General features: G+C 35.4%; 3 protein-coding genes across 5 annotated transcripts in view; all 3 read right to left on the bottom strand.

Moving 5' to 3' along the window:
* Positions 1-133: 133 nt before the first annotated feature.
* Positions 134-9,455, bottom strand: LOC114518858 (DENN domain-containing protein 1A-like). Of its 3 annotated transcripts, none has more exons than XM_028538874.1 (23): positions 9,342-9,452; positions 9,198-9,262; positions 8,030-8,073; positions 7,565-7,617; positions 7,155-7,271; positions 6,983-7,058; positions 6,736-6,831; positions 6,592-6,645; positions 6,335-6,396; positions 6,186-6,234; positions 5,960-6,060; positions 5,543-5,588; positions 5,325-5,435; positions 4,969-5,091; positions 4,824-4,852; positions 4,678-4,747; positions 4,479-4,563; positions 4,348-4,397; positions 3,990-4,037; positions 3,760-3,858; positions 3,483-3,611; positions 3,142-3,405; positions 134-1,277 (listed from the first exon to the last, which is right to left on the bottom strand). In XM_028538874.1, the coding sequence occupies exons 1-23, from the start codon at positions 9,356-9,358 to the stop codon at positions 606-608; spliced, it is 2,460 nt and encodes an 819-aa protein (XP_028394675.1). In that variant the 5' UTR covers positions 9,359-9,452; the 3' UTR covers positions 134-605. The 3 variants fall into 3 exon arrangements, with proteins under 3 accessions (XP_028394675.1, XP_028394676.1, XP_028394677.1); XM_028538875.1 differs by having other exon boundaries at positions 1,184-1,328; positions 9,342-9,455; XM_028538876.1 differs by having other exon boundaries at positions 1,184-1,325; positions 9,342-9,455.
* A 424-nt stretch (positions 9,456-9,879) lies between these two features.
* On the bottom strand, positions 9,880-12,489 carry LOC114518873 (histone H3.3-like). Its single transcript, XM_028538901.1, has 5 exons — positions 12,244-12,489; positions 11,609-11,715; positions 11,085-11,165; positions 10,949-10,986; positions 9,880-10,724 (listed from the first exon to the last, which is right to left on the bottom strand). The coding sequence occupies exons 1-5, from the start codon at positions 12,359-12,361 to the stop codon at positions 10,625-10,627; spliced, it is 444 nt and encodes a 147-aa protein (XP_028394702.1). The 5' UTR covers positions 12,362-12,489; the 3' UTR covers positions 9,880-10,624.
* An 896-nt stretch (positions 12,490-13,385) lies between these two features.
* LOC114519003 (deleted in malignant brain tumors 1 protein-like) overlaps positions 13,386-14,400 on the bottom strand; it is a 44,866-nt gene continuing 43,851 nt past the window's right edge. The window contains exon 27 of the mRNA XM_028539060.1: positions 13,386-14,295. Within this exon, the coding sequence (XP_028394861.1) occupies positions 14,111-14,295 (185 nt within the window). The 3' untranslated portion in view covers positions 13,386-14,110. The remainder of the gene's footprint in view (positions 14,296-14,400) is intronic.

Below are 14,400 nucleotides of genomic sequence, written 5' to 3'. Positions count from 1 at the left end.
GTTCTGGCAAATTCCACTGACGCACGTGTCGAGCGTCTAGAATGTTATAGTACTTTCGTTTACTCGTTTTCTTTCAAAGAGCGATAGAATAGATAGAATAAAAAATTCTCAATTTGCTATTAAAATTGTTAAAGATCTGTATATTTAATAATTAATATTTACATATTATTTCTACGACTTTCTATTTCTACTTTCTTTACAATTCATCGCATCCCAAACGTTCAATGATTCAAGCTTGAGGGTACTTTGAGGAAGGTTGAAAACACTTCCAACCCTCAATATCATGGTTTGCAGCATAAAAATACAATGCATCCAGCGAAGTGTGACAGAAGGTCACAGGCTTTTCGTCTTGAAATAAAATGAGATTGAGAAAAGTCCAATCTATTAACTTTTCCAAACGAACGAAGTATCCAACTATAGTTAATTATTAACAGAGATCCAACAAGCGTAACTTGGAAGAATCAAAGGACACTGGCTCTTCGCGTTCTGGAAATGTACTATAATAATCTTTCTCAGTTCATATCATTCATACAAGATTTTCTGACGTTTGCAGGAAAATGCTATTGAAGTCCTAATGAGATGACTTCAGAAATATATAACTTTACCTAAACTTCGCTACTCATAGGGACATTTTGACGTCTTACAATTTGCTGCGGACTGTGTCTTTGTGATATAAGTTCTAAAAACGGATCAACGTTGTTTGTTTTCGATTCATCCAACTCTACTCGCGTTAATAACTCAACATTCGAACTCAAATCAGAGTTTCTGTTTATATCGGTGGAAGACTTACTACAATGAATTTCATTCCTCATATTGCCAGCAACCGGGACGAGCAATGATGGTTCAGACGACGCATGAGTCAAAAACGGAACGTGCCCGTTTCCAACCTTCTGTTCCAATGCAATTTCCCTAAGGGTCTTTTTACCCGTTGTTGATTTTTTCAGCGGGGGCTTGCGCACGAGTCGAGGGGAACACCATAAGTCGGCCGAAGAACTGGCATTTTGACTCATTGTCGTATTTTCCTGTGATTCCATCAATAGACGCGAACTTCGTAAAAATTGTCGGGTATCGTCCGAAAGTGCACACATAGTCTGGCTAAAGAATCCTTCATTTAAATTTTGATCACTAGAAGACGGACTATCAACTTTTAACTGTGGTATTTCTGTTTGAACAGAGCCTGGAGTCGCCCTACCAGTTGCAAGATAATCAAATTCCGTGAATTCCGCAAAAGGATCGTTTTTGCTACTTGACGCGGCAGAAATAGCAGTGATGTCTTCCTAGAAAGGCAGAATTGTAATCCGACGTCATCGGAGATCGGTGGAACTCTGCTGAGAGATAACACGGGGTGAGTGCGGGGATGGAGTAAGGATAAATTAGGGATGGAGCAGGGATAGACTATGGCTGAAGTAAAAAGGAAGACAGGAAGAGATGTAGAGGGAATAGAGAGGAAGTATAAGAGAAAACATGCTCCAAAAATAAACATCTTGTAAACCCAAGATATGAGTTGTTAAAAACAAGACACAATATTCAAGGTGATATTTTGACTCTATTTTAAAGTCATCGTCAAACCTAACTATTTACAAGCATGCTACGATCTTTATACAAATTTGTTAGGAAGTAACGATGACGTAAATCAGCGAGTTAATAAGAAATACGAGAACATGGCATCACGAGATATTTGCATGCAAATAGTGATACAGTCTAAGGAAAAACTATAAGTTCCTTTGATGCCTTTAAGCCGCTATTGAGTTCTGGCTTTTTAAACTTTATATGCAGTGCCTCGAGGAACAACAATTACAGATTAGAATTTGTGTGGTTGAGAGACTGGAGTGTTTTTGTATTGCTAGGTACGAGTTCAGCGCAAGAGTAGAAGCAACCACACAAACTCTAATCTGTTGTTGTTCCTCGAGGCACTCCATATAAAGTTTAAAAAGCCAGAACTCAATAGCGGCTTAAAGGCATCAAAGGAACTTATAGTCTTTCCTTAGACTGTATCACTATAAGCATGCAAATATCTCGTGAGGCCATGTTCTCGTATTTCTTATTAACTCGCTGATTTACGTCATCGTTACTTCCTGACAAATTTGTATAAAGATCGTAGCATGCTTGTAAATAGTTAGGTTTGACAATGAGTCGAAATATCACCTTGAATATTGTGTCTTGTTTTTAACAACTCATATCTTGAGTTTACAAGATGTTTATTTTCGGAGTGTGTTTTCTCTTATATTTCGCAAAACTGTCTGCTGGAAAAGGTTTTTATAGAGAGGAAGGGTATGATTGAGTGCGGAGATATAATCAGACAAAACCATCGCGGCAGAGAAAAATTGCCTGAAACTCAACATTTTTTAAATATAGAAACTGGTTTGGCGGAGGAAACTTGTCGTTGCTAACATTCCCCAAGGAGACCCAACCGAAATTGAACACTCACACTTGAATGTATGTATGTAAGAGAGGTCTGAACACAAAAACCTTAAGGCCTGTTTTTCATATACCGCAATATATCGGCAATGTATATTGTCAGTGGTCTTTGATACTTAAAATGCTATGTCTATCTGAAAAACGATCTTTGATCACTGACAATGGATCGTAGAACATCGCTGATGAATTACAACATATAAAATCTCACATTTCCAAGACATAAGGAGTGTGTTTCATTTCGGCTTAAGCCAGGTTTTCATAAGTCGTGATTCATAGGCGATGTTCTACGATCAATTGTGATCGATTAAGTAGATACTTTTTAGATGGACATATCATTTTATGTATCAATGACCATGCATGGACATTAGACTTCGCCGATGAATTACGATGTGTTAAAACCAGGCTTTATAAAATTAAAAGTGTTCCTGTTATAATTCCCAAAGGTTAAGATATTAGTTAGACGTTAGCAAACAAAATAATTGTTAGCCTCGTTCTTTGGAGAGGATTACAAGACGAGCAAATGTGTCATCAAATGTATGAAAACTGGCGGAATTAATAGCTTAAAGTCGTCTGAGAATCAGTGAGATTCAGGCTCGTCATTCTGTCTGAATATGACTTTGAAATAAAGTCGAAAACTTTACAGTCCCAACCTGTGTCTTGTTTGAATCATATATTGATTCTCAAGATGTTGTTTGGTCTAAAATATAGAAGATAATCACTAACCTGGCTATCATAAAAATTAATAAGATCTTTCACTCCAGGGTCCCCAGGATTCCGAACCATACTAGGTCGGGATTTCACCTCAGGATCGTTAGATACTTCACGGGATTGATAAGGGGGTGGGGGCGAGGGACGCCTCATTGGGGGTGGCCGCGGGGGAGGTTGACGAGGTGGAATCTTTGGTGAGACTTCGTCGGGTACCCTTGGAGGTGGTCTTTCCGGACGCTGGCTCCTGGTGGGTGATGGAGTCAAATTTACACGATTTTGCTGAAAAATAATTTTGAAAAACTGTTGAAGAGATAGAACATTTTAGATGAGCTTATCACATTCTATAATAAACCTACAAGAGCGCTGCCGACAGAGTTTCTTGCATCAAAATTCTGATCTCTTGAAACAGCGTTAGCGTGACTCATTGGAAGAGAATGGGTTCTTCTAACTGCACTGCTCAAACTATTATCATAACCATCCTTTTCCTGTAATGAATAAACGTACATCGCTGAAAAAATGAAATATAGTGAAAGAGCATGGGTGAGTTTTCCCAGCATGGACGCTGCGGTCGTCTCCACGAGGAAATGAATGTATCCATTAATTCATGGAAGAAAATCAATGTATAACACTTACTTTTTTCTTCTTTTCTTTCATTCCTTTCACGGCCTCTTTAAAGCCATTCTTTCCATGTTTCACGCCAGCATGAATAAATTTTTTCGCTCTGTACGTCGCCTGGAATATTAATAGAGTTGATCCCGATTATTAGGTTTCATATCAGTACATATTTACAGGAGTTGCGAATAGAACCAAATGTGGGGCAGATAAGAAGCAAGAACGAGAGCAAAGAATTGTATCAAAAATACCTGTTCTGTCTTGCCACTGAGGCTGTTCAGAAGCTGGGTCCCATGTCTCTGTTGCGAGAAAAAAAACACGAGGATAAAAGACTAATCAGAAAGTTTATAATAGATTGGTCAGGTGAATGTGCACCTTCATAAAGTGTTCTTTGTACATATTTAAGCCAGTGAACGAAATGGATTAGCCGCAGCAAAAATTGTGCCCGGTACATTTTAGGGGTTACCTCACCTCACCCTAATCACCCCTCTTATCATCTCGTTACCCTCGGGAATCATGCTCTAACCTAACTCTATTACAGTACATACCCTAAGGCTGTATGCTATTCAGTGCGACACATAACACTAAGAACAGCGAAAGGATCAATACCTTACGATTTTTCATCCAATGTTTGTACTGAGTAACCCATTTTGAATCACCTGAAAGTAGGAAATTTGATGTTTTGGTGAATATCTCAAACGCAAATGCAGAAAGTGAATGTAATAACTATTTTGTCTTACTTTCTGTTTGAAGCCCAATTTGCTCTTCAAACACATCATCAATTGCCTCGCCTAAGTTTAGTTGGTCAAGCCGATGATGAATAAACTATCCAGAGAAGAAAACAATTAATACAAAAACCACCCAGCATGACATAGTGATTATCTGCTATAACATACATCTACAATATGTACACATTATACCACTTCTCGACGTACTTACTCGTTCAAACAGTTGTAACTTTAATAAGTTTTCCAAAAAGGATTTCATATGTGGACGAGAAGTCAAGAACCTTCAGAAATGGACGAAAATCGAGTTTACATTCAGACAAACCTATGCAAATCATTATTATATCCCGCAGTACTTACATGTCTTCTCGAAATATGATAGTGTCGCCCTAAAAAAACAACGAGAAATTGAAAGAAATTCTTGAACAGAAAACTTTATCTATACTAGATCAAACTCATGTACTATGGAAATGCGCCATAAACATCACCAGACGAATCAACTTACAGATAGTTTCAATGCATCTCTGTATCCACCAATCAATATGACTACAGCACCGAGAAAGGCGCGAGCCACGTATTCACCAATAGCTATTGTATTCTTCTTCAGGGCGCTGTTTAATTTTGAAACCTATATTAACCATACACCAAGCATAAGCACATACCATGTAATAGCAAACAGCAATTGAACGATACATTGGCATTAATATTCTAATACGGTTTCTATCACGTTGGTTTCAATCGAGTTTGTAAAACCACAAGTAGCTCTCTAAGGATATTCCTCAAGAATGTACATCAGTTGTTTGGTTTTACAATGCTCAGAAAATAACGGTGAAGCAAACGTGAAGATTGTAAATATCTTACAGCCTCTGATGGTAGATCATCAACATCATGAAAGCAATCTCCTGACAGCTCAATCTCTTCTTTGTCAATATCCAAAATAACAACATCATCTAATGGCATATCACGTACTTTCTACAAAAAAATATGCAATGCATGTAATTCAATAGTTAAACTGTATAATAATATATTTTATTATTTCAAAATCTTGAGTCCTAAAATTCTCTCAACAAAAAACAAACCTCCATCAAGGAAGAATGAACTCCAACAAGGAAAGGCATTGGAGCACTGACAAAAGACAAAAATATTAGATGATGAATGTGTCCTATTCCTATTGCAATTCTCTGGAAGTATAGTATAGTTGTCTGTTGTTTTGTTCATGACTTCATGTTTTGGCAAGTCAAATAGCATCACCTCATCATATCATGCAAAAATAAATGTTTTCAAATAGAAATAATCAAAATGTTGAAAGAACAAAAAATACTGTATGCATGATAGTAAACATAACTGTAATCTTCTCTTAATGTTCAGTTAATTGACTTTTCCTTGTTTAATGAAGGAAGAAAGTTGCTTAGAAAACTGTGTACATGTAACATATGCATGTTAGTTCTTAGCAACTCTTCTTGGCCAGATGATGACTTAAGAATATTGATACATACCTACAGTAATCTAAGAGACTAGGTGGCATCACTGGGATAAACACATGTTGCCAATGCATTGGATAAAGAAGCAATGAAGCACTGTATGTACATGCCGTCAGCTGAATATGAAAAATGAACTAAATTAAAAACATGCATTTTCATCTCAAATGAAGTTGAGTACCATATGAACAGGCAAGGACTGTGGCATCCTTGATTATCTCGCAGCAATGAAGTAAATATTTACCAAGCTCAACCTCTTCGATGTTACTATAATTCTTCGTTCAAACATCATGCTTAAAGAAAAAAAGGATTGTACTTGTCACCTTGAGTTAACTGTAATATTAGTCAAAATTTTTTTTTAAAGAATTATTGCATGGAAGAAACTTTTCATACCTTGCAAATAGTGCAATCATGTTGCTTGGGTTAACAGCTGAAAAATAATCTGTCAAATTTCTCTGAAATTAAATAAAAACATAGATAATAAACCACTTGCTTAGACTAGAGCTTTTATAATATTTTAGATAACAAATTAGAAACTTTAAAAATGATTGACATAAAAATGCATCCAATCTTGTTAGGATTTTAGATACTACTTGTACAGAGTTGTATCTCTACAAAGTAAGATTTATGTAGTTAAAGTAAGATCTTACATTTTCGGGTATTGTAGGCAATTTTCCTGGATCCGGATAGTTGTATTGTCTTGTCTAAATACATGTAGGTCAATATATTAATCTTTGATCTGGAGAATGTACTATGTAAAGGGAAGTTAGGGAACCTTATCATAAAAAACATACCCAATCAATAACAGGATCACTGACTGTAAATTTGGTTCCAGGCTCCGGCACTTGACTATCCAGCACAAGATCCAGAAATTGTTTTGATGTGAGAGGCTAAATAAAGATATAAATACCCAATTTTCTAGACTTCTTGCAACTAGTTGGATTTAATTCATACTGATCATAGCAGTTTAACCATCAAATATGGTTGAAATATAGATTCACTAATGCTACAAAACTGAGCTACTGTTTTTATGTATTATACCTGATCTTTGGCAGTGTTCTCAAGTTCAGCCAATGTGTTGAGTATACCATAAAACATCTCAAAAGCTGGCAAATCACTAAAGAAAACATTTCATATGATTACCTAACACTGTATACATAACACTGTATACATACATATATATGCTGAAGCAATATCTAATACCACATACTACCTCAGGATACAAAGACATGTTTTTGCTTTTGGTGGATAACGACAAAATCCAAAGCGAAAAAATCCATCAATGTCAGTCAAGACAAATGCAAAATGCTGCACAGCATCAACCATCTCTCTAAAAAATTAAAACTGTTTAATTCAATAACTTGAAAACCAACAAATGTTGACAAACTTGAATTACTTGATGGTGTTTTACACCTCACACCATTCTTTCTAAAGTTCAAAGAATCAACTTTGTTACTATAATAGTAGAAATGTTTTTTACAATAAAGCTAGATGTCACAGAATGTTTCAATAGCCCTGAAAGGTGCAATTAAATTCTAATAGGAATTTCTATATTGCACTTGATTATATCATAAACATGTATAAAATTCTGTTGGCATTCACAGACTCCTCAATAAAACTTACGCATCATGTGCAAAGGGAAAGCAAAACTTTGTGACAACATCCTTGAGCATATCCTAGTAGAGAAAAATGATGCGATAAATCAGGGTTTAAACAGAATTAAAATCCAATAAATTTAAAGCCTTAATTTCATCTTACGGCGATTCTCTATTACTGTCTGCTTCACCTGCACGAGCAAAGCGACCTTTAAAAATCTGCCCATGTGACTGTGACTGGTCTGCAGACGTAATGAAGAATCTCCTTAAGATATATCTCTTAGACAACTACACTAAAGCATTCCGAGAATGTTGCACAGTCTTGACTGAAATGATGGATGATTATACATTATTGTATTCTCAACATTTGATGTCCTTAAATATTAACATTGCAACAGCATTAGATTGGCTAAAAGAATTAAACTTTTTCTGACTGAACCATTGAAAATAAATAAACCAATGAAACAAGATGACATAAGTATCTTTTACATACCACATCCTCATAATTATCAGGGAAAAAACTTTTCAATTCTGCACCTAAAATAGTGGAAAAAGAGTTAAAGAAAAAGATGTCTTTCAGAGCTTTAATTTTAATATAATAAAAAAGCTGTTTATACATTACAGAATTCTTTTGGCCCTTGTCTAACTCTCTTTGTCTATTATATAACAATACCTAATCTCCTTTTAACACCATACAAGGTGTCATGCATTATATATTACCTACATAAAGTAGGTTGCGCAGATATCTGATCACCACACTATTACCATAAATAAATATGGCAAGTAAGAAGGAAAAGTGTTGTTTCTCATTCAAAAATAAGTAAAAATTTAACTACAATGAAAATGGCAATGTTTATATTGTGAGCTCAGAAAGTAAAGTTTTATTTTCACATGTTCACCTTTCTCCTAATTATGGCAATATTTTTATCACGTTCATAAGAATGTGTAATAGACAGATGTAATGCTTAAACAGCCCCTTGTGCGCAATAAGTGAACTACTGTACAATGTGACTTTAATCAAAACACAACACTAAAGCCCCCCCCCCTATCCCCACCTATATATATATTCACAGGTGTTAAAATTGTTTATTTTTAAGCAAACTTAGTCTTCATACTCCTTACTTCCAAAGTCCAAACATTAAATAAAAAGGATCAGATCACATAACAAAACTACATGATTATTTATGATTTCATAATAGCAATTTAACGCAGCAAGCACAAGCACAAAGTTTTCATTACAAACGACATGAGACTCTCTAAACAACACATAGATTAATTACGACAGGAATAAAACTTTTACACGAAAATAATAATCTGCAAACATAACTCAATTACGATTTCATATATAATTTGCAACCGAAAGTTTTTCTACTTTTGCATCAGATCTCTAAACATTAAACCTTTTACCACCAAAATAAATGTCGGAAGTAAAGAACGATTCTTATCGAATTTTAATTCTTCACGAAATTACGTTTTTTTAAACTGTGTTGTGCATTTTGCCGTTTTTATTCAAGTGGTTATATGTTTATAATGATATTGATGTATGGAGGGAAGTCTAAAAGATTATATTTACAGCAATCGAAACAAGGAAGTAAGAAAAACAGATAACTCTATTGAAATCAGATCAAAAATTAGGGGTCATGTTGCATATACGAACGTACCTTCCTTTTCAGAATGGGGAGCTGTAACTTCGACGAGACATTCAAAAATTTTCTCGGGTACCGGGCTAAGGAATGAACAAATCATTACAAACAAAACGACGGAGACATAAAGAGGTTTTCCAACAAAAGCAAGGTAAAACTTACCGTAAACGCGAACCCATTTGATCCGTAATTTCTTAATAATTATAAAAGCACCGTCATTTTCCGCTTTGAGTCGCTAGGAAGCCATTTTGTTTGTCTGGTGCCTCCACTTTCTGAAATTTACTAAAATGTCATGACCAGTCAGTCGTCTTCACCCCACCCTCCAACCCACTGAACTGGTGACTCCACATTCCATCTCTTGCTATACTATAACTATTCACTTAAAAAAAAATTAGTTTGCTTGCCGCATCACTTTGTTTATAAAAGATTAGAAATTTGTTCCATATCTCACATTTTAAATTGAAACTGATTTTAATGGACACGATCATTTTTCGCATAGCTATGTCAGCCAAGGTCACTGCAAAACAAGCCGTTACTTGATTTACTTACCCCTCAGACTCCAGCCTTACGTCTTTGTATTACAAACAAACATAATAATAATACACAGGCACAGATTATGCAGTTTTTTTAATTCAAGTGGAAGCATAGAGTATTAAAAAATTATCTACAAATCCACCCATTTTAATGTTTCACCCATTCACCAGCGTTCACCAATTGTCTTTTTCGAAAGTTTTTATTGTTTTAAATTGCCATTTTCCGGATTTATCTATGTGTTACTTCCGGATATAGAGGGAAAATTAACTTAGCACAATACTGACTTTATTCATGTCCTTTCATAGCTATATAAAAATATCGTTAATCTCTTTCTTGGTGTTACGTATCATTGGTACAAAACAAAAAGATGAAAAATTAATAAATGGATAAAATAATAGTACGTAAATTGAATATATTATTACAATTAGACAACATTAAAACCTAGCGGATATACTTTACAGATGAACGTAATGCTGAAATCAATTAAGATCTAATTCTCCCAACTGATTTATGCTCAATATATACGAATTTAGCTAGACTAGATTGGTTTACATGATCCCTTTCAACTAGGAATAGACAGTGTCAGTGTAGCGTAGGACGAACTCTGCTGCTTCGCAACATATTTGTTTGTTTTTATATTTGTTTATTAAGAAAAGAAAGACTCGTTTCCTGGCTTATGGCGCTTAGATGGAGAAACGCCAAAAAGCGCCCCCAGAATCCTGTCCCCTGACGGGTATTGTGGGATCATCTAAACACATGTTTCTAGTCTCATCAAGGGCGTAACAAAGAAATGTACTGGGGTGGGAGAATAATAAAAACCCAGTGTTGCGGTCTTATAAAATAAAGTATATACAACGAACAAACTATCAAAGACTAAACTATCAAAAAGTTAAAATTATAGTCTATATTGCTCATGGACACCCTGCATCTGAACGACCACGGATTCGTCTTGCCAAGTGAATATCTTTCGGCATAATGGTGACTCGTTTAGCATGGATGGCACAAAGATTCCTGTTTGAGACGAAAGGGAAAAAAGAAAACAAAAAACACGAAAAAAATATAGTCATTTAAATCTGTTGTAGAGATAATGCAGTTGAATAAAATATCGCAAATCAGTTTGGAGAGGGATCAAAAACCCCAAAATTGAACAAAATTTGGACATGAGGAAAACCCAGAGCAATAATTTTAAGCAATAATTTATAAAAATAAAAATAAAAAGCCCCGATGAATGGTACGCATCTTCGAAGAGTCTGATCAGGAATGCCTCTGCAGCCTAAAGTCAAAGAAACCAGATAAACAGTATAAGAAAGATGATTTTAAAATCTTTCTTGATTGCATGATCGTAACAAGATTAAGAGCTTAATTTCCAACCTCTTGCAAACATTCCAGCGCAGGTAACTGCCACCTTAGCTCAACATGTCTTGTTGAGCATTTTCTTGCTATTTCTCTTACCTATAAAAAATGAGACAAAGTGTTTCAGTGTCTGTTAATAATGTTCACATATATTGTAGAATGTTCACAGAGGATTTAAATTGTAGATTGTGCACAAGATCTGTATATTCATACATCAACCCAACTGTTTTCCTTTGATACCTGGACATAAATATATGAATATAAAGTTCTCTGCCCATGAGCATTGCATCTAGATTTACCAATAAAATGAATCATGGCTTAAAGAATAGATAATTAAATATATGTCAACTACAACAAGAAGTCAAAATACCTAACAGGGGATGAAATGAACTAAAGACTATCTCAAAACATAAACTTTAAGATATCTCATGTACTTCAGTAGTGCAAGTTTTATTTCTTCCAGAGGACTCAAGTTGCACTTAATTAACTTAACATCTGGATTATTCCCTAAACCACAACACTTTTAATTACTAACTACTTACCACTCTCACAAATGGCATTTTTCGAATTAGTAAATGAGTTGTTTTCTGTAAATGTCTAATTTCTAACAAGGCTCGTGCCCCAGGACGATATCGACGCCGTCTTCTACCTAATTATGATGGAATACATAAAATTTAGGCTTGTTAAACCTGAATGCACTGGCAAAACCCATTAAAAGCTATGTCATTTAATGCACAAAGTCAGGCACAACTCAATATTCAGTTCTTGCACATGCATATTCTAGAGCACAATATCCTTAAAGCTAATTTTGTTTTATTTTTTTTTGGCAATCACATCTTGGATCTAGCAGATTGAACTTTCAAAGGAAAATTTAGAACTGCCAACTCTTTATAGCTGCGTAAAAATCCAAAGAGGGTTAAATGCACATGATATTAACTATGTAACAGCATCGCTGTAGCGATTCCTACACAACTATATCAAAGATAGTAAATGCTAGGGGATGTAGGCACACATCCAGTTTTTGGAATGATGTCAATGATCAAATACTCCATCCAAAAACCTTCATTAGTAGCGTTTATTGTTTTGGATTAAAATTTAGTTTAATAGGAGGGGATGTGTATCATTTATGTTTGTATAAACAAACCAAAATTGCTCAAATATCACATAAATTTGTTACCTGTGTCCCTTGCAGAATCAGTTCGACGTTCATCTCGCTTTGGCGTGTAGGCTTTTCTACGTTTTGACCCGCTACCAGGTTCTTGAACATCTTCACGTCTGCCTGTAGGACGAACCATGGCTAATCACAAGAAATATCCTTCCTTAAAATAAATACTTGAGAAAAATCCATTCGAAATTTCCTAAATTTTCTTCCGTCGTCTTCTGCAATCTGCACATTATTTGACCGAGTGACTTTTTGAAATTATCGCCGTTTCTCCTGTGCTATGCGCGTGCGCGTGGTAGCGCTTGAAGAACCGCTGGAACAAATACTGCGTAAACTGATCCCAAACCTTTGTTAACTGGACAGCGAAACCGTAACCAGACCCCCGTCAGTGGAACTGCCAATGAGGACCGAATTGCCGCCGAAACTAGAACCATAATTGGGGGGGGGGGGGGGGGGGTTATTCATATATTCAGTTCTCCCGTGAATATATTAATAAACATCCCGCGCCTCCAATCATATCGCTCTAGTTTCAGCTATGCTGCCAATACATGTGCAAATAGCTTTTCTCTCCTTCGCCACTGGGGCACTTATAGTGATTTAAAACGGTTAAGATTGCCACTGATGTGGGCCTTGTTCCTTTCAACTATTACGGATTCTATTTTGTTCGTAATGAACGGTTTATCATAGCTATGCCATCATTGAGTTCTCAAGTTATTAATGAATACTTCCACTTTTAAGTCGATATGCTACCTCCCGGCTCACAAGATTTGATGTCAGGCAAAGTTTTCCAAAGCGAATTCAAGATCATTCATGTTTCACTGCTTCATGTCTCTTTGTTTCATTCATTTCAGATCAGATAAAAAATAATGGTGCTAAGGTGACAGGTATCTGATAAAAGTCTGTTGATGTTCATAAAAATTAAATCAAGCATGTTATTTCTGTTGTAGAAATCTTGCCAACTTGCTTTGAGACAAGCTGAGTTTTGAGACATCGATTATGACGACCGTTAGGAACAACTTGAAGCGCCAATGCATCCATGATCAGATCAGCAACCATGGGAAATAATACGAAATAACGAATAGAGAAATGCGTACTTAAATATTCGTAGTTTTTTTATGATTAAATTAATCAAGCTACCACCACAAACTATACCCCATAACGATACTTTATTTTACTAATACGCTATTTCCCAACATTCAATCATGATATAATAAAAAATAGTTAATCAAAGATAGGTACGTCAGCATTCTTAAATCAGTGTGACTCGTCATTACAATCTAATGGAGGTTTAAAAGATCCTCGGTTAAGAAATACGACGTCGAAGACAATCCTGTATTTCTCCGGACGCGTGAAGAGATAGCTTCGCTATCATTAGATGAAAACTACACACATTTTACAACGTTTACGGTTCTTTCAGCCAATAAATCGTTTTAAATTTGTTTAATTTTTTGTATGATTTCGAAATGAATATAATAAAGTGGAAATTGCACTTCGTGTCGTGCAATTTTGGTATGAAATCAAACATGTATAATCACTTTTGTAATCACGCGTTTGATTTCACACTCCACTCAGTGCAATTACCATTATATATTAACTTTAAAGAGCAATGGGTATGTGTAAAAAATGTATAAAAATATAAAAAATCATGCAATGTGTAAACACTTTAGTCATTCCTCTCATTGGCTTAGATCATATATTTCTGCCCGGCAAATTTATCATTTTAGCCTGCAAAATACACCGCAATGCCTGCCAAAGTTAATAACATAATATGGATTTAAACACATTTGATCATTTGAAAGAAAAAACAAGTTGATTTAAATGCTACACTCTACAAATTATTTTGAAGTCATATACAAAAAAATTTAAGAAAAACAACCAGAAATTAAGAAAAACCCAAATTCGGCATTGCCATAGATTTCTTGTTCTCGGCCCCAGTCTGCGGTTGATCAGTGGATGCACGGCGACGAGATCGTTTAATCATAAAGAACAAAGCACCAATAAGAACCAGACTGAGACACCCAAATCCAACTACGGAACCAATCAATGTAGTGCTCACATCAGATTGACCTTAAAATTTGTTTACTTTATTAAGAAAATGAACTTATAGAAATTGAACTTGTTTATGACCAGGCCATACCCTAAAACATCGCTTTTCTAATACGTCACAGCATA

The sequence above is a fragment of the Dendronephthya gigantea genome, unplaced genomic scaffold (genome assembly GCF_004324835.1).
Source record: "Dendronephthya gigantea isolate DGI-Jeju-01 unplaced genomic scaffold, DenGig_1.0 000012F, whole genome shotgun sequence".
Classification (NCBI taxonomy): domain Eukaryota; kingdom Metazoa; phylum Cnidaria; class Anthozoa; order Malacalcyonacea; family Nephtheidae; genus Dendronephthya; species Dendronephthya gigantea.
Note: the sequence above shows the minus strand (reverse complement) of the source record. Positions and strands in the feature narration are given on the sequence as shown.

Bases quoted from the DNA above. Each gene is read 5' to 3' on its own strand.
- LOC114518858 (XM_028538874.1), bottom strand. The intron at 7,059-7,154 runs GTAGTATGTGGT...TGTTTTCTTTAG, and splicing joins ACATGTCTTTGTATCCTGAG to TGATTTGCCAGCTTTTGAGA. The intron at 6,061-6,185 runs GTAAATATTTAC...TTTCATATTCAG, and splicing joins CATCGAAGAGGTTGAGCTTG to CTGACGGCATGTACATACAG.
- LOC114518873 (XM_028538901.1), bottom strand. From the start codon at position 12,361: ATGGTTCGTCCTACAGGCAGACGTGAAGATGTTCAAGAACCTGGTAGC. The intron at 11,166-11,608 runs GTAAGTAGTTAG...CATTTTTTATAG, and splicing joins AAATGCCATTTGTGAGAGTG to GTAAGAGAAATAGCAAGAAA. The intron at 10,725-10,948 runs GTACCATTCATC...CGTCTCAAACAG, and splicing joins ATCAGACTCTTCGAAGATGC to GAATCTTTGTGCCATCCATG.